Source organism: Balaenoptera ricei, chromosome 10 (genome assembly GCF_028023285.1).
Source record: "Balaenoptera ricei isolate mBalRic1 chromosome 10, mBalRic1.hap2, whole genome shotgun sequence".
In the NCBI taxonomy this organism is placed as follows: domain Eukaryota; kingdom Metazoa; phylum Chordata; class Mammalia; order Artiodactyla; family Balaenopteridae; genus Balaenoptera; species Balaenoptera ricei.
This window is the reverse complement of record NC_082648.1, coordinates 44810125-44830455: the sequence shown is the minus strand read 5'-3', so window position 1 is coordinate 44830455 and position 20331 is coordinate 44810125. Positions and strand designations below refer to the sequence as shown.

The window sequence follows — 20331 nt, the reverse complement described above, 5'->3', positions numbered from 1 at the left end:
TACAGATTTCCCCTGTTTACTGCTACCCGCTGCCCAGCTTGGTTCCTCCATGCAGTCTAAGTACAGCCACTGCACAGCCCAGTCCCACCCGCCACCCCAGCACTGCTCTTCCCTCGTCCCCATGCCTCCAGCATGGATGTCCAGAGCGGCGAGCTGTGCTGTCAGTGCTGGGGTCTAACCAGGCTCTTTCTCGAAGTCTGAGACTCTCGAACTCTGCTTTTCCTCCCTTTAGGATGCCCTTCACCTCAGCACCCAGAGCAGAGGTAGGAAGCTCATGGTGAGTGCCCAGGATGGAGTGTGGGCCAAGGTGCAAACAAACCTCTGGGACTCTGTCTGGCCTCTGTGGAGAGAAGAGCTTGCGGAAAGCTTCTGTCAGGGCTGTGAAAAGACTAAACAGCTTGGGCTGTTACTTAGGCTTTTTTTTTTTTTTAATTTTTTATTTTTTTAATTTATTTATGGCTGTGTTGGGTCTTTGTTTCTGTGTGAGGGCTTTCTCTAGTTGCAGCAAGAGGGGGCCACTCTTCATCGCGGTGCGCGGGCCTCTCACTGTCGCGGCCTCTCTCGTTGTGGAGCACAGCCTCCAGACGCGCAGGCTCAGTAATTGTGGCTCACGGGCGCAGTTGCTCCGCGGCATGTGGGATCTTCCCAGACCAGGGCTCGAACCCGTGTCCCCTGCATTGGCAGGCAGATTCTCAACCACTGCGCCACCAGGGAAGCCCTAGCCTTTTTATAAATAAACTTTGACAGGACTTCCTTCTGCTCTTGCAGGTTACACTCTGTCGTCCTGCTCCCTTATGCTCTGCATCTCTCACACCCAGCCCAGCCCTCCAAATCCACAGCACCCCCAGGTGCTGACTTTCTTTTGAGAACCAGGGGTAAAGGAGGGAGCCTGCCTGGATCCTTTTGAGCTTTGAGTCTGAGGAAAGACAAGTGGTGGCACAGTCCACAGACAGAAAGCACCAAAGAGGAGGCTCAATGACCACATCATGACATGGCCTGTCTGGTGTGGGTCTGATGGGAACTGTTACGATAACCTCCGCTGGTCTCCAGCCTCTGGTTTCTGCCATCTGTCCCACACACACAATTGGTCTTGCTCCTGTGACTCTCTCCTCCTCAAAGGCCTTTGGTGGTACTCCATGACCCCTCTCCCCGCAAGGACCCATGCTCTCATATGCCAATCATGACCCTGTGGACAGCTGGCCCTGGAAGCACACTCTGGTTCAGCCATCTGGTGGGATCACCTTCCCCAAAACCTCTTGGCAGTTTCTCATCTCTGAGTCTGAACTGAGATTAGGGGAAGGGAAGGTGTTGTGCTCAGAGGTAATTTCTTCCCCTGGACTCCAAATTTTTAGCTCATAAGGATGAAATTCTCCCCACCCCCCATTCCTCTCACCACAAACCAAATTCTGCCACCTCATCCCCACCTGCTCAGCCAGCTGTCTGCCTTTCTTTGAATTCATACACATTGTTGTGTTGCTATCTTAAATTTTTGCTCATCTTTTCTTGTCTTATTTTTCCAGTTAGATTATGAGTGTTGGGTTTTTTTTTTAATTAATTAATTTATGGCTGCGTTGGGTCTTGGTTGCTGTGCACGGGCTTTCTCTCTAGTTGTGGCGAGCGGGGGCTACTCTTCGTTGCGTTGCGAGGGCTTCTCATTGCGGTGGCTTCTCTTGCTGCGGAGCACCGGCCCTAGGCGCATGGGCTCTAGAGCTCAGGCTCAGTAGTTGTGGCTCACCGGCTTAGCTGCTCCGCGGCATGTGGGACCTTCCCGGGCCAGGGATCGAACCCATGTCCCCTGCACTGGCAGGCGGATTCTTAACCACTGCGCCACCAGGGAAGTCTCAGATTCTGAGTGTTTTGAGAACAGGAGCCCCATACCTTCTTCACCTCTGGACCCCCCAGCTCTCAGCTCATATAAGGAGTTAGGAATTGATACAGGTAAAAGTTGTTGTTTTGGGTGGGAGCAAAGGCAGTCCTGGGGGAGGGCCTTGAGAGGTGAAGTGGGCGCATTGTAACTCTTCTGGAGGCTCCACCGGTGCTCCTCTACTTCTGAGCTAGCCCAGGCCACCCACCCCAGAGGGTCTTGTGGCTCTCCAACTCCTTTAGCCCCTCCTCTCTCTTTTCCTATTTCTCCCCCTTGTTCTCCAAGTAAAGGCCAAAGAGACTGAGAGGCCAGAGTGTGGTCAGAGTTCAATAAGAGAGGGAAACCTGGCCCCAGGATAAACCAAAGAGGATTTCCCGGAGAATAGGGCTTTATTTTTTTTTTAATTTATTTTTATTATTTATTTATTTATTTATTTATATTTTTGGCTGCGTTGGGTCTTTGTTGCTTAGTGTGGGCTTTCTCTAGTTGCGGCGCGCGGGGGCTACTCTTCGTTGTGGTGCGAGGGCTTCTCCTTGCGGTGGCTTCTCTTGTTGCGGAGCATGGGCTCTAGGCGCGTGGGCTTCAGTAGTTGTGGCGCGTGGGCTTCAGTATTTGCGGCGCATGGGCTCAGTAGTTGTGGCGCACGGGCTTAGTTGCTCCGCAGCATGTGGGATCTTCCAGGACCAGGGCACGTGGGATCTTCCCAGACCAGGGATGGAACCCGTGTCCCTGCATTGGCAGGTAGATTCTTGACCACTGCGCCACCAGGGAAGTCCCGAGAATAGGGCTTTAAAGTAGAGTTTAGGGGACTTCCCTGGCAGTCCTGTGGTTAGGACCTGGTGCTATCATCGCTGTGGGCCCCGGGTTCAATCCCTGGTCGGGGAACTAGGATCCCACATGCCTCATGGCAAGGCTGAAAAAAAAAAAAAAAAAAGAGTTTAGGAGAAGAGGGAGGAGGGCATCTCAGATAGGAAAGCACATCTTTGTGTAACAGAGATGAGGGGAAAGAGGCATGCATGTGGATGTGTGTGCATGATTTGTTCTGTCTAGATTCCCAGTGTCCCAGTGATATCAGAGAAAGGAGAACTGGGAAGGGAGCAGAGCAGTTTTCTAGACTGGGCTGGAGTCAGCCAGATGGTTGGGAGCTGGGAATCATTAGTGGAAAAGAAATCATAACTGGGGGTCTGAGTTTTGCTTTTCTTGGTAATTACATGAATAAAAATATATTCAGTAGACTGATAGAGCATTTATTTATGTGGATGTAACTACCTTATATGGACATAAATAGGGAGGAATTGTTCTCCCAAGGAGCTTAGAATTAATATCTGTCCATCCAACACACACTTAATAAACACCTAAAAAACCAATCGAGATGGTAGGGTATTCCAGGATAGAATGCAGACTGTAACAGGTGAATCTAAATGTATTATATACGTATGACAAAAATACACTGAGGGGGTGAGGGAAAAAAAAGGTGCTGACCTAAGTAATTTGGAAAACAGTGTTATGACTGGAAACTGTAAGGCTAAAGATAAATGTAATGGCATACTCTACACTCTACATAAACACTGTACTCTGGTTGATAAATTTGTTTCTCATGGGCTTATGGGTTAAAATTTTTGCAACTGCTTAATATGTACTGGGGTTGAGCAAATAAGTAATGGATATTGGGTTTCTCACTGTCAGAGAGAAGTAGGGAGGAAGGCTAGAATGAACCCTGTGGTACTGGATCAGAGTAAGAGACTTCAGTACAATCCTCATGGATTGGAAGACTCCATATTGTTAAAATGTCAGTTCTCCCAAAATTGATCAATAGAGTCAATGTAATCCCAATTAAAATCCCAGAAGGCTTTTTTGTAGCAATTGGCAAGCTGATTGTCTCATATAGAAAAGCAAAGGATCTGGAATAACTCAAACCAACTTTTAAAAAGTACAAAATTGAAGGACTTATACTACCTGATTTCAAGGCTCATTATAAAGCTATAGTAATCAAAACATAAAGATAGAAAAACAGATCAGTGGAACAGAGAGAGTCTAGAAATAGATCCAGAAAAATACAGTAAATTGATTTTTTTCCTTTTCTTTAAACACTTTTTTTTTTTCTTTTTTACTTGTTCAATAGATGTTTGACAAAGGTGCAAAGGAATTCAGTAGAGAAAGGACAGTCTTTTTAACAAATGCTGCTGGAACAACTGGACGTCCATATGCAAAAAAAAAAGAAAAAAATTATCTCAAAATTAATCACAGATCTGGATGAAGTTGGTAATGCATAACCTCAATCTAATAATGAGTAAATATCAGATAAAATGAAACTGAGGGATATTAAACAAGATAATTGGCATCTACTCTTCAGGAAAGACTGAATAACTGTCCCAGATTAAGGAGCCTAAGGAAACATGACAAGTAAATGTCAGTCACAGATCTGGGGTTCTAATCCAGATTTCCTAATGTCTGGTCTACACCTATTTCTGACACCTTATCTCCATTATGCCAAGTGGCCACTGTTTATGGTATAGGAGAGGATGGCTTCCGTTTCATTCAACATTTGTAGAGCACCTATTTATGATAAGAATAGGATAGCTCTCAGGGGTCTGAAGGAGCTCACAGTCCAGCAGAGACAGATCTACAAACACAAGTTACTTTAATAATAAAAGTAAGACTGTAATAAGTGCTATAAATGAGGTGCAAACGACATGGTATAAGAATACAGAGGAGGGAAAACCTTCCTATCTGGAATAGAGAAATTCGGTGATGGGAGGAAACGGGGAAATCCTCCCCAGAATGGCAATAATCACCCTTTAGTAGGTGCTCAATAAACGTCAGTATCTTTCTTCCCTTCACATTATGGCCCCAGCCTAACTTTCCTTATGTCACACCAACCCCTCTGTTCCTGAACAGCGTGCCGTTTCATGCCACTGCTTTTTGCATCTTAAGTTCTCTCCTCCGGGAAGGGAATGCCCTGCCTAGAATGAAGGAAAGGTAACATGAAATGGAGCTCGGGAGAATACAAAGCATATGGTAACAGGCGCACGAGCTGTGGAGGCCAGCCTCAGGCTCTGCATCTACAAAAAGGATTTAATAAGACTCATTTCATAAGGTTGTTGAGCGGATTAAAAGGACATTCCTACAAAGCTCTTAGCCTCACGTCCGACACGGAACGAGCGCTCAGGGAATAGTCTCAGTATTTGTGGGTGCGCAGCGACCTTCCCCGCCCACCCCGCCCGGAGGGAGCCGCCCCTTGACCGGCCAGTCAGCGCCCAGGGCGCCCAGTGCGGCGTCCGCGCTGCCACGTCGCCACCTCCCACCCTCTCGACACCCGCATTTAGCAGCCCCTTACCCGGCACTAGGTACCGGGTTCACCGGGCCGCGCCCGACCCGGCCTGCGTCCTCCGATTGGCTTCTGCAGGTGCCTGTCGTCCTCAGCCGCTGCAGGTTGGCCGGGGTGGGTGGAAAGGGGCGGGCCTCGGGGAGCGTAGGAAGGGCGGGGACCCGGATGTGTGTGGTGGCGGTGGCCGAAGAGCTAGTGAGCGGAGCTCAGAGGCCTATGGATGAGGAGGACGCGGCGGCCCCGGTAGGCGGGGATCGGGGGCGGGGTCCCGGAGGCCTCGGGTCGGTCTCCACGGAGCCTGAGGCGGGAGGCTGGGGTCCTGGGAAGAGGCTTCGGAGTCAGGGGCGGGGTCTTGCGCTCTGGTCACTGGTCTTCCTCCCTGGGGACCCTCCTTGGCCCAGTGCAGGGCCTGGGGAGACTGGGCGTAGTCACACTGACGGGCCAGGGCCCCTTTCCCCCGGGTCTTGTCTGAGTGATCGGGCTGTGCCCGAGGTGGAGGCGGGGCCCGGTGCGGCCGCGTCTCGGCGGCGCCAAGGCTGTGGGGTTCTAGGCAAGCAGATGCCCCGAGGTCTGGGCGCCAACATCGACCTAGGGTCGAGCCCCCTGGCCGAGTGCCAAGGAGGCCAATCCTAGGGCTGCCCCACAGCTGCCTACCCTTTTGGTCACGCGGTGGCTTGTAGCTACTGCAGAAGCGTGTAATATGCGCATTGGGATTGAATTCAGCCTAGCTGAGGCTTCCTAAGCCCCTGCTGTGTGCAAGGCACAGTCAGGCCTGGATGGAACCCTTGTCCAAGGGTTTGGGGGATGGGAAGAGAAAGTACCTCCCCTTTTTGTCGCTTTGGGAAAGATTCGTCCATTCATTCATTCATTCATTCATTCATATGTTAGCACTGTTAGTGGTTTAAATACCTGGGTCATCCTACTCCACTCCATCTTCACTGCTACCATCTTTGGGGATGCCATCTCTCATCGGAACAGCTGCAACAGCCTCCTAATTAATTGTTTGCCACTTCTGTTCTTGCTCCTTATAGGATCAGTTTAGTCTCCAACCAACCGCCTGAATGATCTTTACGATGTGATAAACCTTAAAATCATATAATTTTCTTGCTTAAAACCCTCCAGAGCTTTCCCATCACACTTGAAATAAAATTCACACTCCTTAACACGGTCTGTAGGGCGTTGATCTGGCCCCTACCTTTCTTCCATCCTCTTCTGGTACATTCTCCCTCCCTACACACTAGCCACCTGGCCTTTCTATTTTCCTACCATGCCAGCTGCCTTGCACCTCAGGACCTGTGTCCTGGCTGTCCCTTCTGCCTGGGATGCTCTTTCTTGGGCTTGTTACATGCCTGTCACCTTTTCATCTCATAGAGTTCACCCCATTATTCTTTATCACAGCACTCTGCTTTTTCCTCCACTGTCTAACGTTGTCATGTCTGTTTATTGCCTGTCATGCCTCCCCCAATAGAATGGAAGTGCTATGAGAGCAGACATCCCATCCATCTTGTTCACAGCTGTATCCCTAGCACCTAGGACAGTAGGAGCACATAGTGGGAGCTCAGTAAATGTTTGCTGAATGAAAGGATGAGGGTGGGGACTGTTGAGGTCAATCTGGGCAACTGGCTTCAAGTCCAGTGTCCTCTCCGCATTCTGGGTGGAACAGGCTGAGGTACTTTGCTCAGCGCCTTGCTTCCTCCTCCTCAATCCCCTTCTCCCCCTGGCAGGTTTGTTCTCATGAACAAGATGGATGACCTCAACCTGCACTACCGGTTTCTGAATTGGCGCCGGAGGATCCGGGAGATTCGAGAGGTCCGGGCTTTCCGATATCAGGAGAGGTTCAAGCACATTCTTGTAGATGGAGACACTTTGAGGTGAGTTTCGGGGAGTGCTTCCACATTTTCCTTTCTGTGCCAGATCTTAGAGATGAAAAGGGGCTTTTGCAAAGGCAGAGGACTGTCTGCACTGCACATGGAGGGGTATGTTATAAACCCTGGAGGCCTTTCCGAATGGAGCAGTATATGCTTCTTCACCCCGCACCCCCCCTCTGCCTGTGTCTCTGGGTCCCTCTGTCCTGATCCGCATTGGAAGCAGTCATGTCAGAGATGGAGGCTGCTCGGGTCTCAGGAATTGCCCAACTGCCTTGTTGAAAGGACTCCATTGAGTCTGTGCGATGCCTGGGTCTCCTGCCTGCATCTCTGGAGTTGGGATCGGTGAAGAATGGCCATTCAAAGGCAGTGGATTTCCTGTTTTGGGAAGGACAGTCCTGTAGTGCATCCTGCTTACTGCCTTCCAACCCTTTGGTTTGTGTGTTTGTGTTTGTTATCGCTCTATTTTCTGGCTTGAACCTTTCCCCTGACTCCATCCGAGTCTAATTCTCTCACAAAGTTGTCACTGGAAGGGGGGAAGGAAGTAGTGCTATCTAGCCTGGAGACAAGAAAGCTGAGGAGTGGGGACTGAATAACTGTCTTCCAATCTGCGAAGGGCTTTGGTCCCGAGGATCGAGACCAGCCGCTCTCCAGCTCCACTGAGGACAGAGCCAGAGGAAAAGGGCCGAAGCTGCAGCATGAGGGACTGAGGTTAGACAGGGTTGTGAGACCCCTAATAGGCAACTGAGGGAGGCTCCACATTCTCTTCCCCACCGGCAGTGAAGAAGCCAGGCTTGCATTGGTTTGGTGTGGGCTGGGCCCTGGCTGGAGGCAGCGGGTAGGGTGGGTGACCTCAAGTATCTTGTTATGGTGTTTGTGCAGATGTCCTGAAGTATGGCCTGATGGATTCTCTTCTGTGCTGGCCCTCACAGGGTGGGAGTTGGGGATGCTGAGGCCCTCCCCCCAACCCCTGGGCTAGGCTGCTAATGGAACTCCCCCTTCATTCCTCCTTCAGTTACCATGGAAACTCTGGTGAAGTTGGCTGCTACGTGGCTTCTCGACCCCTGACGAAGGACAGCAATTATTTTGAGGTGATCAAGGCAGGGGGTGGGCAGAGCAGGGGGTGAGATGGTTAAGCTCCAAGGCGTTCTTTTACTGGATTCTTGACTGGTCCTTTAAATTTTCCATCAGGATTATCCTGTTGGCTGGGAAAAGGGCCCAGGATAGCATGGTGCCTAATCTGAGAGGCACCCTAAAGTCCTTTCACCCTGTCCCTTCTGCTCTCCTGCCCTTCACCTAGGTAGACTGTGACCCATGTCCTTTCCCACCCCCTAACCCAAGCCCAGCATCTACTCCATCTCCCATCTTTTTCCATAGCTTGGAAATTATTTTCTAAGTAATTGTGGTAAAGTGGGCCCCCACTTTCCCCAGTTCTCCCTCTGAGTGCCCTGACTTTTTCTCTGATTCCCCTGTCTTTTGCTCTTTGAGCCTCAGCCCGCTTTGATGTCTAACTCCCCTCCCTGCTGACTGTGCCCTGCTCTCCTCCCTCCAGGTGTCTATTGTGGACAGCGGGGTCCGGGGTACCATTGCTGTGGGACTGGTCCCTCAGTACTACAGCTTGGATCACCAGCCTGGCTGGTTGCCTGACTCTGTAGCCTACCATGCTGATGATGGCAAGTGAGTTGCCTTTTGTGGAACCCGACCCCTTTCCTACGGATTTGGGAATCTTGGATATAATGGACTACCTCAGGGTGGCTTTGGCTATTCCTTCACTGGTCTTGGGGTATTTTCATAGACCTTTCTGATAGGGACAGGAAGGTGGCCTGTTGGCTACCCTTGGAGGTTTGCAGACTTAAAGGGGATGGTGGAGCTCCCCCGAGAACGTAGGTAGATGCCGTTGCAGAGTGATCGGGAGCAGGAGCACTGGGGAGAGGTTGGGAAGCCAGGTTCGGGTCCTGTGTCTGTGCTGCTCTGTCCACAGGCTGTACAATGGCCGGGCCAAGGGCCGCCAGTTTGGGTCAAAGTGCAACTCCGGGGACCGGATTGGTTGTGGCATTGAGCCAGTGTCCTTTGATGTGCAGACTGCCCAGATCTTCTTCACCAAAAATGGGAAGCGGGTAAGTGGGACATCCTGAGTGGGATTTAAACGGCTTGAAGCTGTCCAGGGATTTGTGTGAGTAATAAGGAAGAGTCTGCTGGCTGGGGCTTGCCCAGGGCCCCACGGGCTTATTTCCCATCTTCTTCAGTTCAGCCTCAGATTCTCCTGGGGTCTCCTGCATGTAGGAGAAGATGCTCCCCACACCCAGGGGAAGCTGGGACATTCCCCAGGTGATGGACGCAGAGGGGCAGGTTTGTGCAGTGGAGGAGGGGCAGAAACTGTGGGGGACAGAATTGGTGATGTGGGGGAAGATTTTGAGCAGAAAAAAAGACGGGGAGATTATGACCTGGCTGCATAAGCTGGAGGTCCTCTTGGGATTTTTGACTTGAATGCTTTTGGGGATATGTCCTTTCTGTGTTTCGTGTTCCTTGTTTCACTTCTCCTTTCCTTCCCTCTTCAGAGAGAGACTAGTGATGGTGAAGGGATGGGATAAGAGCAAATAGGAGAGACCCCGGCTCTCTTTCTTCTCCTCCCCAGCCCCATCTCCCACCCTGGGAAATTGCCTTCTCAGGCCTCCGCCGGCCCTCCTAGTGGTCTTCCTCCCTTAAGCATCTATGCTCAGCACTTTCCTGCTCCAGTCCACACTCATGCGTACCTGAAGTGTATGAGGGGTTGTCGAGAGACTTGTGTTTGCCTTCTAGCTCCGCGGGTACCTTGCTCAGCTAGTAGTACTCAGCAGCTTTTTCTGCTTCTTTGTACCTCTGTTTTGCTATCTGTCAGCGTGTGTGATGATGACTGGCTGCATCATCTCAAAAGTCCCCGTGTGAGAATTAGATGAGCTGTGGGACAGTGAGCCAGGTGGCAGCTCCCTCCCTTCCTCCCCCTCCCTCCGCTGCAGGTGGGCTCCACCATCATGCCCATGTCCCCCGATGGGCTGTTCCCAGCAGTGGGCATGCACTCCCTGGGTGAGGAGGTGCGGCTGCACCTGAACGCTGAGCTGGGCCGCGAGGACGACAGTGTCATGATGGTGGACAGTTACGAGGACGAATGGGGCCGGCTGCACGACGTCAGAGTCTGCGGAACTGTAAGTAAGGGGCAGGTAGGGCTGGGCCGAATCCCGGGGTCCACAGAAGCATGTCAGGATTGCTTAGAATAGGGAGTGAAGACAGGGTCTTTTTTAAAATTAATTAATTAATTAATTTATTTATTTTTGCCTGTATTGTATTGCTGCATGCGGGCTTTCTCTAGTTGCGGCGAGTGGGGGCTACTCTTCATTGCAGTGCACAGGCTTCTCATTGCGGTAGCTTCTCTTGTTGCGGAGCACGGGCTCTAGGTGCGAGGGCTTCAGTAGTTGCGGTGCACAGGCTCAGTAGTTGTGGCTTGTGGGCTCTAGAGCCTAGGCTCAGCAGTTGCAGCGCACGGGCTTAGTTGCTCCGCGGCATGTGGGATCTTCCTGGACCAGGGCTCGAACCCGTGTCCCCTGCATTGGCAGGCAGATTCTCAACCACTGCGCCACCAGGGAAGTCCCAAGACAGGGTCTTTTGTAGGGTTTTGGAAAGTGGGAATTTTGTCAGGAGAGCCTGGTGTCCTGACATGATTCTTGAGTCCAGATCTGTGTTCTCCTTAGCGTTGGTCCTCTTTCCTGCCTTCTCTTTGTTTGAGAGCTCAGCCTAGTTGCTTAACCCTGGGAACAAGCAGTAGCCAGTAGCTCTCCTTTGCCTGCTTTGGTTCCTTCAGGCCCCCCCCCCTCCCCCCCAACAATGCACGCTGCTGCCTGCACGCCTGCCTTTGCGAGGCTGGGCTGACTTGGCGGCCGGATGCCTGGAACACCCTTTTGGCTTGATCCCAGCCCAGCTAGCCCAGCTTTCCATTCTCTGCATTGTGGAGCAGGTGTGGTCACAAGTCCCACTCATGCTGGGGAAGGTTCTTTGAGATCTGTTTCGAGTAAGCATCAATGATAGTCTCTTTTGCCTTCCTACATTTTATAGAGGATGAGAATAGCGGCAGATAATGATTCAGTGAGAGTCCTTGATCCTCCAAAGCTGGCCTTTTTATACATCTCATCATACCTGCTTTAGTCCCCTGCCTAGATTTTAAACTTTCTTGGGAAGCGTATGGACCTTGAGAGAGGGAAATTCTTCATATCTACCCTCCGTGCCTCATGCTGGGTTGGGAGTGAATGGATGCTGAGTTAGGGGTCTGGCCCTGACCTCTAGTGGGCCGCTCGGGCCTTCCACTTCAAATTGTCCCTCTGCTGCCCTCCCGCTCCTTCCTGGCTCAACCTTTTCCTCCGCCCTCTGGCATTCTCACCCCAACCCAGGCTGTTTTCAACTCAGCCTTTGATAGCAAAACAGAAGCAGCGGGGGTGGGGGCGGTGGGAGTGGATTATGAGTAAGGCTCTCCACTCTGGAGTTCAAGGTGAGTCAAACACAAGGAAAAAGGCAGAAAGTGTGGCCTCCTGCAGCTTCGGGCACTCTGCACCCCCTTCTGGCACTAGGGTCCAGGAGGCCTCAGATGCCCACTCCCTGACCTTCATCCCTCCTTTCTTTTCCCCTTCCACCATCATTTTGACAACATCTACAGAGTTGAACTTGGGACTGAGCCAGGGCGATGTTCCAGCTCTCATCCTTGACCTCTCCTCAAGAGTTTTTTTCCTGGCACCCTTCCCCTGCCTGGACCTGTCCCCACTCTGCTCCCTGCTCCTCCCAGGCAGTCTTTTCTAATTGATGCGGAATCCTGTAGACATTTATAAATAGCCTTCCTTCCTCCCTGCCCTTCCTCCAGTGCCCTCAGGCCACACATTTAAGAATTTTTTTCTTTCTTGGACATAAGCTGTTGAGTGTAGCTCTTCTGTCAAACCCGCACCCCAGCTGGGGCAGCTGGCAGGGTAGGCACACTGCTCCCTGCGCACTTGCTCCTCTGGGGCAGACGTGGGCATGAGCCTCTTGAGGGACGCAGGCTTCTCTTCTAGTCTTGCCAGCTACGTCATCTTTCACATGAGGGTGACTTACCCAGTTTCTGCCAGCCCCTCGGCCCCCCATCCACTCTTGCCTCCTGGCCTCCTTGCCTCATCCTCTTTGTCCCTTCTGACCCTCCACTGTATTTCCAGTCCAGCAGTCAGAGTGGTGTCAGCCTGGAGGAGCCTGGGGGAGGTCATTAGGCTGTGGCTGTGCCTCCTGTTTCTAAAGATGTCCAGCACAGCTGCTTCTCCTCTCTGCCCTTCCTGTTTTACGTCCCCCTCTGTGGGGAGACCTTCCCTGAGACCTCAGACCTCTGCTCTTGTTGCAGCCTGTTTCTCCTGCCCCAGGTGATGTTCCCAGGAGGACACCCCATAGAACCATAAAGGTCTGGAGGAGGCTTTGATGCCATCCTGCCCAGGTTTCTCAGTGCAGAGACTGTGGGCATCTTAGGTGAGACAGTTCCTTGATGTGCAGGACATTTAGCATCCCTGGTTCCCAGACCCAGGATGCTGGTAGCTCCGCCCCGCGCCCCCGCCCCAGTTGTCGTGACTGCCCGCACATTCCCATATATCCTCTTGTACTGCTGAGAAAACAGTCCCAGAGAAAAGTGAAGAGACTTGATCAAATGTCAAACAGCGAATTAGTAGCAGAACTAAGCCCAGATATTCATTCCTTGACCCCTACCCCCGCTTTTTCCACTGTCTGATATATGCTGCTGCCTTCTGCCCAGGCCCACTCTTCTGTAGCCAGTCTCTCCTGCTCGCTTCTCACAAGATGAATCCAGAGTTCCTGGGCTTAAATTCCCACGTCCCTGGGGATTTCTCCTGTCTAGTGTCTTTAGCCAGGGGCCTCCTAGGTGAGTTTACTTGGCTACCTTGGAATTCTTTTACTCCTAGCCCTTTCTCCCAGTTTTGTAGTCTCAATTATCCTCTCTTCTCCCTTCTCACTGGTTCTTCCCATTACAGAAGAGTGAATTCGACTCCTGACCCTTTTTTTTCCTCCAACAATTCATTATGAAAAGTTTCAAACATACAGGAAAGTTGAAAAAATAGCACAGTGAACACCCACTGTATCCCCACTACCTAGATTCAAGAGTTGTTAATATTTAGTTGTGTTTGTTTGATCTGAGGATCTATATATAGACAGACTGGCTCTTTCCAGAGGGAAGTCTTTCCCTGCTTCCTGTGGCCTCACTTTCCCCTCCTAAAGAGCGCCCCCTTCCCAGAGCTCCGGGATGCTGAAGAATTGCTGTTGCATTTGCTCAGGCATGGGGTGCTGCCCCTCATTCCTGTCCCCAGGCCTTGCACAGTGAGGTAATGTGTCAAGGGCGGGGGGCAGTAGGTAGGGCTGGGGGATTAGACTCATTCTGTCTTTGTTTCTCATTTCTGTTCATAGCTCCTCTAACAACTCCTTAGTGACGGGGCAACAGCTTTGGTACACAAAGTGGGGTGAATGAGGCCCCACCCTCTCAGGGGTCCTCCCTGGGCCCAACCCAGGAGGAGACCGTGTTGGGGCCTGAGCTGGCCGGTGGGGAGCTTGTTCTTGGTTCGTGTTTCAATTGCTTTTAGGCCCTCCGGGCACTGAGTCCTCCCTTGCTCCTGTCAAGAGGGATTAGGGTCTCTGCTGGCAAGAGGAGGAGGGCGGGCCGCAGCAGGAGAGGAGGCTGAGAAGGGCTACTGGTAGGAGGGAGGGGGCGGGGTGCAGGAGGCTCTCTGCACCTCTGGTCTGCAGCCTCCGCTCTGTGGAGTTGACCTGTTTGGCCTCTCAAGGCTTCCGTTGTGTGTGGAGGGAGGTGGGGTGGGGAGGGGGTCTTGAGAGCCTTAAGGAAAGAGTTCCCCACCCCCACCAAAGATGTAAAGGAGCATGCCTGTTGATTGGGGGTATTGTTTGAGGAGAAACACTGGGAGGAAGACAGTTGGTCCCTTGGGACGGAGTCATCTGAGGAGTGTCCTGGGAGCCCAAGGGACCATTCTAGCTGGGGGTAAGGGCTGAGGTGAAAGATCCTTTCCTTCTTTGTGATTGGCAGTTCCAGTCTGTTGTAGCTTTGGGGGGCGACTGTTAATGTTTAGGGAGCATTGGAACTTTCGGATATTCCAGTATCACCCCCATGTCCTGAGTCAGGGAAAGGCTAACGTGTGCATTTATCACCTACCGGGGGTCAGGCTCCAGACTAAGCCCTTGACACTCATTTCACTTCGTCGTACCCATTTTTGGAGATGCAGGTAGTGGTACCCCTATTTTACTGCTGAAGTATCTGAGGCTTAAAGAAGTGAGAGTCACTTGCTTGAGTTTAGTGACTAGTAAGTAACAGGAGCTAGGATTTGAACCCAGGTCTGTTTGATTCTCTTTCAAACTAAGAGGTATCTTGGGAATTCCCTGGTGGTCCAGTGGTTAGGACTCCGCACTTCCACTGCAGGGGGCACGGGTTCGATCCCTGGTCGGGGAACTCAGATCCCGCAAGCCGCATGGCGTGGCCAAAAAAAAAAAAAAAAAAAAAAGTAGAAACTAAGAGGCACCTGAGGCACAGATTGAGGGACCAGCATCAAGATTCTAGCAACTCAGACTCTAGGTGCTAAACCTCTCATCTCCTCTAGGTTTCTACCAGCCCAGGTCTAAGGAGGGGAGGAGTGCACTCAAGTAAGGATCTATCAGGGAGGCCAGACTTTCCCCCACCCGCTCCTCTGAGTGCTCTGAGAAGGCTCCCAGGGCTTGGGAGGACTTTGCCCAGGGGCAGGAGAGTGGATCCAGAGGAACAGATGAATCCAGGGGCTTACACCCTAAGGGGCGGGTGGTTCCTCTCTTGAAGAGGTGGCTTGTGCATGGCCCTAGTCTTCTAGGCATTTAGCAGTCTGTCTGAGCTGCTCTGCTTTCTGAGCTGCTCTGCGGGCTGGGAAGTGGGTTTTAGAGCCCCATGTTAGTGTGTTTCATCCTCCTGGCCTTTTAGCTTAAGGAACCATCCCCCCCCTATCCATAGACAAACCGGCAGCCTGCCTTCCTCTGGGCTGAGGCAGAGGGAGTGGTTGGGCGGGTTTTTCCCAAGGATCAGGATCTGGATCTGCTGTCTCTTGGCTCTGGAAGTGGAGAACACTGTGTTTCCTATGCCGAGGCCAGTTGGATGGAGTGGGTCAAGGGCAGCTGTGGGATCCCCCACCCAGTTCTGCAATGCAGGGTGGAGAGGTTGGGCTGGGGGCTGCTCGGATTGGGTGGAGTCTATGTTAGTTAATGTGCATCATACCACACCCCTCCGGGCCCTGTGGGGAGAGATGCAGAGGAGGAACCCAGGCCACACTGAGAACATACAGAGGACCAGAAATCGAATTTAAACAGTGTGGGCCTTCATAATACCCAGTAAATCAGAAGACCACCTGCAGGGGACCCCTTTCTGATGGAAGAAAGGAGTGTGAGATAATGGAGACTTGGGCTAGGAGTATGAATATCACAGAGCCAGTGTACCCCGAAACATGTGTGGTCCTGGCTGCAGGAAGGAGAGAAGAAAGTTTAGGCGGCCTCCCGTACACCTCTGGCTTTTCTCCTGGTGCCCCCTGTCCCCCGCCTCCAGTTCTCTGGGGAGGAGGGGAGAATGGACTTGAGGTGACAGGGCTTCGGGGATCCAGGGCTGAGAGGGGGGCCGAGTCCCTCTCTTGCCTCCCTGAAGGGGTTGGTGAGGATACAGCGCCTGCCTCTGCTGAAGACACACGGAGGCTTCGGCACTGGTGCAGGCGAGCGTGATGCCTTTCCTGTTCAGGCAGGAGTTCTTTGTGGGGTGAGAGGCCAGCGTCTGCCAGGGATAAGTGGAGGAGATCCTCAGGGAGTGAGTTTTCTTCAGGGCCTGAGGGGTGGGAGGGTAGAAGAAAGTCTTGAGGGGCAGTTTGGTTAATTAAAAAGGGATTAAGGAGTCCCAGGTGATGCTGAGGGTGGGGGAAAGAGGGATGGGGTTGAGTCACAGCCCTACTATCACCATGACAACTGATAAATAAATCCTCCCAGATTGGGGGTTGCCGCCCCATCATGCCCAGGCAGGATCACTGTGGGGCCGAAGAGCCCCAAGAGCCCATCAGTCATCTCCCCTCCACACCCCTGCTCCAGCTGGAAAGAGCCATGAGGGGCTGGGAGCAGGAAGGCCTGCCTTTCTAGCTTCTCTCTGCCTGCTCCCCTCCCTCGCATTAAATGAAGGAGAAGAGCTGGGTGTCCTCGGTTCCCTGGCTCCCCTCAGCACCTCCCTGACCCCGCTACAAACAGCTCTGTTCAAAGCCAAGTAAAACAAAGACCTTGAGAAATTATATCAGTCCCATCCCAGGCAGAACTGGCTTCTGAGCTCGTCTCCCCTCCCCCGGACGTCTGGAGTTGGCCCCGAACCTCTGCATCCTCCCCATCCCCCTGAGGCACCCTGAGAAAGCCATCAGGCTTCCTCTCAGCCTAGCCTTTGCTTCTCCTCTTCTCTGTGTTCAGAGCCCCTGGGTGGCCCTTTCCTGGCAGGGTGATTGAGGGAAGTAATGGCAGAGTCTACAGACCCCTGTGTGGTCCTGGCGCTCGGCCATCCGGATCGCCGTGCTGCTCTCGCCGGCTCCCCACAGCAAGGAGAGGGTTTTTGGCTCGGTAGGCAGGTGGGCGCAGCCTTTAGCAGGGGCTCAGCCCTCTTGCTCGTGCTGCCACCTCCACGCCCCTGCCCCCATCCCTGTTCTCCCATGCCTGCCTGGAACCCTGAGGCCCACTTTGTGCCTCCAGGATCCCTTCCCTTTCGGCCAGGGCTTTTTGTGAGACCCAGGAAAACTGGTCCCCAGATGGCCCTGGAACCAGGTTTCCAGGGGTGGGGTGCTAGCCTGCCCCCCACCCCTGGTTCTTCCCCCACAGCTACTGGAGTACTTGGGCAAGGGCAAGAGCATCGTGGACGTGGGGCTGGCCCAGGCCCGGCACCCGCTGAGCACCCGTAGCCACTACTTCGAAGTGGAGATCGTGGACCCTGGAGAGAAATGCTACATCGCCTTGGGGCTGGCCCGAAAGGTGGGCGCCAGTGCTGGCTTTTGGCCTGTGGAGCTGCTCAGCTCTGGGGCTGTTGGGCCGGAGCTGGGAGCTCTTGGGGAGATCAAGGGGCTGGGCTGCAGAGGGAGGTCTAACCCGAGACAGAACAGGCCGTGTGTGTCTGCCGTGTAAGGGTACAGACCCCAAGTCACCTCGGAGTTGAGAGAGGGTCGTCGGCGCACCACACACACCGAGGCCTGGATGTGGGGTGGGGGGCAGCCTGCAGCCCTGGCTGGGAAAGCCAAGCACCTTCCCACCTTCCCCTGCAACCTCCAGTGCCTGAAGGGGTGAGGCTGCCGGGGTGGGAGCAACCATCTGGGTCGTAGCTTGTTTCAGAAGATCGAGGGTTCGTAAGCCACTCTCCCGTCCTCTTTTCTGTGCGTGGTACCACAGCTTTCCTTTTTTTGTCTTGGTGTAGGATTATCCCAAGAACAGGCACCCTGGCTGGAGCAGAGGGTCTGTGGCTTATCATGCAGGTGCGTGAGGGGCTGCCCTGGGGAAGCTGGGGGGGTGGGGTATAGGGGCACAGGGATATCCATTTCCCTGACCCCGCACTAGGGGCCTCGCCTTCAGCATCTGGCCGGAGAGACTTTCCCCTGCCGCTCTCTGCTCTCCCCATCCCAAGCTGCTAGCGCTTTCTCTTCATCTGTGTTTTTCCTCCCAGCCCAAAAAGCCAGGGGAGCAGAACAGGGGTGGGAGATCTGGGACCGAACTGGACATTCCAGGCCTCTGAGTTGGCTCCCTCTGCACCCTTCCTGCAGATTCTGCATTTTCTTTTTTTTGATCGGCTTGATTTCCTTTAGGGCTTCCTTTAGAAAGGAGGAGCTGTGAGTTCCTGTGAGTTCCTGGTCCCGCCTCTCCCTCCCCTCCGAGGGCCCCCGCTCTCTGACCAGCTCCCGAGGGAGTTTCCCCCTTAGCCCCTTGAGGGGACAGATGTGTGTCTCTCTTTAATCTGGTGCCCTCATTCTCTCTCCTCCCTTCCTCAGGGCCAGAGAGGGAGGGAGGGACACTTGAACTTTAAGCAGGGGCCGCTCTAGGGGCTGTAGGGTGTCGGCCCCTCCCTCAGGTGTGTGTCCTCTCCCCTCCCTCCGACAGATGACGGGAAGATCTTCCATGGCAGTGGTGTGGGGGACCCTTTTGGGCCACGCTGTTACAAAGGGGACATCATGGGCTGTGGAATCATGTTCCCCCGGGACTACATCTTGGACAGTGAGGGTGAGTGGGGTGACCGTGGCCAACCAGGCTGGTCGGGCAGAGGCTGGGGGCAGTACCACAGGAGCTCAGGTTTCCTGGCCCCCAGGTGACAGTGATGACAGCTGTGACACAGTGATCCTGTCCCCGACCGCCCGAGCTGTCCGGAATGTCCGGAACGTCATGTACCTGCACCAGGAAGGGGAAGAGGAAGAGGAGGAAGAGGAAGAGGAAGATGATGGGGAAGAGATAGAACAGGAGCATGAGGGCAAGAAGGTGGTGGTGAGTGGGGTGGGTCTGGGGTTGGACTAGGGGTCTTGGGCCTCGGTGAGGTCTGGTGTTAGTGCCGAAAGCGGAGCCCAGGGAGGGGAGAGGGGAAGCCCTGGCTGCTGTGGGCGTGGGGCTGCTGAGTGGGGAGACTGGCTGGGAGGCTGGTTTCCGGCCTCAGGACGCCCTCTCGTGGTCACCTCCTGCATCGCCCTCTGTCTCTCCAACGGTGGTGCGAGTTGGGAGTGATGGGGCTCAGGCCTACGTAGCTCCAGCATCCTCAGAGGAGAGGCTAGAGCCTGCCTATCCCACTTTTCTCTTTCACCCCCAGGTTTTCTTCACTCGGAATGGCAAGATCATTGGGAAGAAGGATGCTGTCGTACCTTCTGGGGGCTTCTTCCCCACAATTGGGATGCTGAGCTGTGGGGAGAAAGTCAAAGTGGATCTGCACCCCTTGAGTGGCTAGGCCTTCTCCCCTGGACCTGCTCCTTCTCCCTCTCCTCGCCCTTTGCAGAGCCAGGTACCCCGTTCCTGACGCCCCGAGGATTTGCTTACCCAGCAGGCCCCAGGGGGTGTGTTGTCCCTCTGCCCTACCAGATCAGGCCCCTGCCAAGCTCCTCTGTGCCCATGTTTCTGACCTGGTGCTGCCCCTGTTGTTAGTCCCTGGGCGAGAGTTCCTGGCTGGACAGGAACCAGCCCAAAGGATGGTGTTGCTTCACGGGTGGGTCCCACTGGCTTTGGCCGTGGGCTCCCGCATGCCCCTCCCACTCTGGCCCGTGTGAGGGGAGAGGAGTGAGCGCCCGTCTCAGCTGCTGTTGGGCGTGAGGCTCGGCAAGGGTGGAGCAGGACACCCCCTCCTCTGTTTACCACAGGGTTCCTCTTCTCATCTTCTTTCCTGTTCCCTGTCCTCGTCGTCGTGTGAAGCAGTTGCCGCTGTCATCCCCCCCTGGCTGGGCTAGGGGGGGGCTCTCTTGGGCCCTCTGTCTCCTTCCACTGATTGGTGTCCCGAGAAGACTACTCGAGGGTCTCCGTTCTTTCCCCTGTGAGCCAGCTTCCTCCCTCACTGCCTGCTCAGGCACCACAGTCCCCCCGAGAATCCAAGTCTCTGGCTTCCCCCAGCTGTACACACGTAGATGGTGTCCATGACGTGTTTAATGGGGTGAGAGGGGGGCTGTCAAATCGGGGGACTGGGGCCTTTGCTCCTGTCTCCCCCTTGCCCTCCTTGGCTCACCTGTGGCACCCGTCTCTCGTTCCTGGGGAGGCAGGCGGAGACTCTGGAGCCGGTCTCTCCCACGTGGTCAGGGCAGGACCCCAGAGCCCTAGCGAGAGCCCGAGGGCACGGGCCCATGCTCCCCTACCCTGCCTTGCCCCCGCCCCTGCTTGCTGCCTGTGCCAGTTGCCTGTTTTGCTTCAGTGTTTGATTCTAGCACTTAATGTGTCCTCCCGCACCAAGCCCTCCTGTCTCCTAGCCCCTTGACCCCTGTCCCCTCCTCAGTGACTTCTGGGAGAGAGAGGGAGCGGGAGCAGGTGGCCCTGGTTTGGGCAGAGTGGGCAGGGCTTTGGGAAGAGGGGCGAGGTGTTGTGCTGCTGGGGCCTCCCCTTTGGCCCTCCCTTCAGGCCCTGCACTATGATGTATGAAATGTATGTACAGACCAGAGATGTTTATACAGCCAATAAAGATGGAGTTTCCATATTTATCAGTACGGCCGGGACAAGGGAATCCTTTCCAGTACAGGGGA

At 53.8% G+C, this 20331-nt stretch overlaps 1 protein-coding gene across 2 annotated transcripts; it reads left to right on the top strand.

Annotated features, from left to right (window-relative positions):
* The first annotated feature begins 5329 nt into the window (after positions 1 to 5329).
* Positions 5330 to 20295, top strand: SPRYD3 (SPRY domain containing 3). Of its 2 annotated transcripts, XR_009505373.1 has the most exons (12): positions 5330 to 5435; positions 6917 to 7063; positions 8073 to 8148; positions 8610 to 8734; positions 9039 to 9174; positions 10054 to 10239; positions 16967 to 17116; positions 17553 to 17610; positions 18230 to 18349; positions 18435 to 18607; positions 18924 to 19112; positions 19465 to 20295. XR_009505373.1 is itself a non-coding variant. In XM_059935970.1 (11 exons), the coding sequence occupies exons 1-11, from the start codon at positions 5413 to 5415 to the stop codon at positions 19056 to 19058; spliced, it is 1329 nt and encodes a 442-aa protein (XP_059791953.1). In that variant the 5' UTR covers positions 5330 to 5412; the 3' UTR covers positions 19059 to 20295. The 2 variants fall into 2 exon arrangements, 1 of the variants encoding a protein (XP_059791953.1); XM_059935970.1 differs by having other exon boundaries at positions 18924 to 20295.
* The last annotated feature ends 36 nt before the right edge of the window (positions 20296 to 20331 follow it).

What these genes read in the sequence shown, in the direction of transcription:
- SPRYD3 (XM_059935970.1), top strand. Translation starts at nt 5,413, where the DNA reads ATGAGGAGGACGCGGCGGCCCCG. An exon ending in AGGACAGCAATTATTTTGAG is followed by an intron (nt 8,149 to 8,609) that starts GTGATCAAGGCA and finishes TCCTCCCTCCAG; the next exon opens with GTGTCTATTGTGGACAGCGG. An exon ending in GTCTGTGGCTTATCATGCAG is followed by an intron (nt 17,611 to 18,229) that starts GTGCGTGAGGGG and finishes TCCCTCCGACAG; the next exon opens with ATGACGGGAAGATCTTCCAT.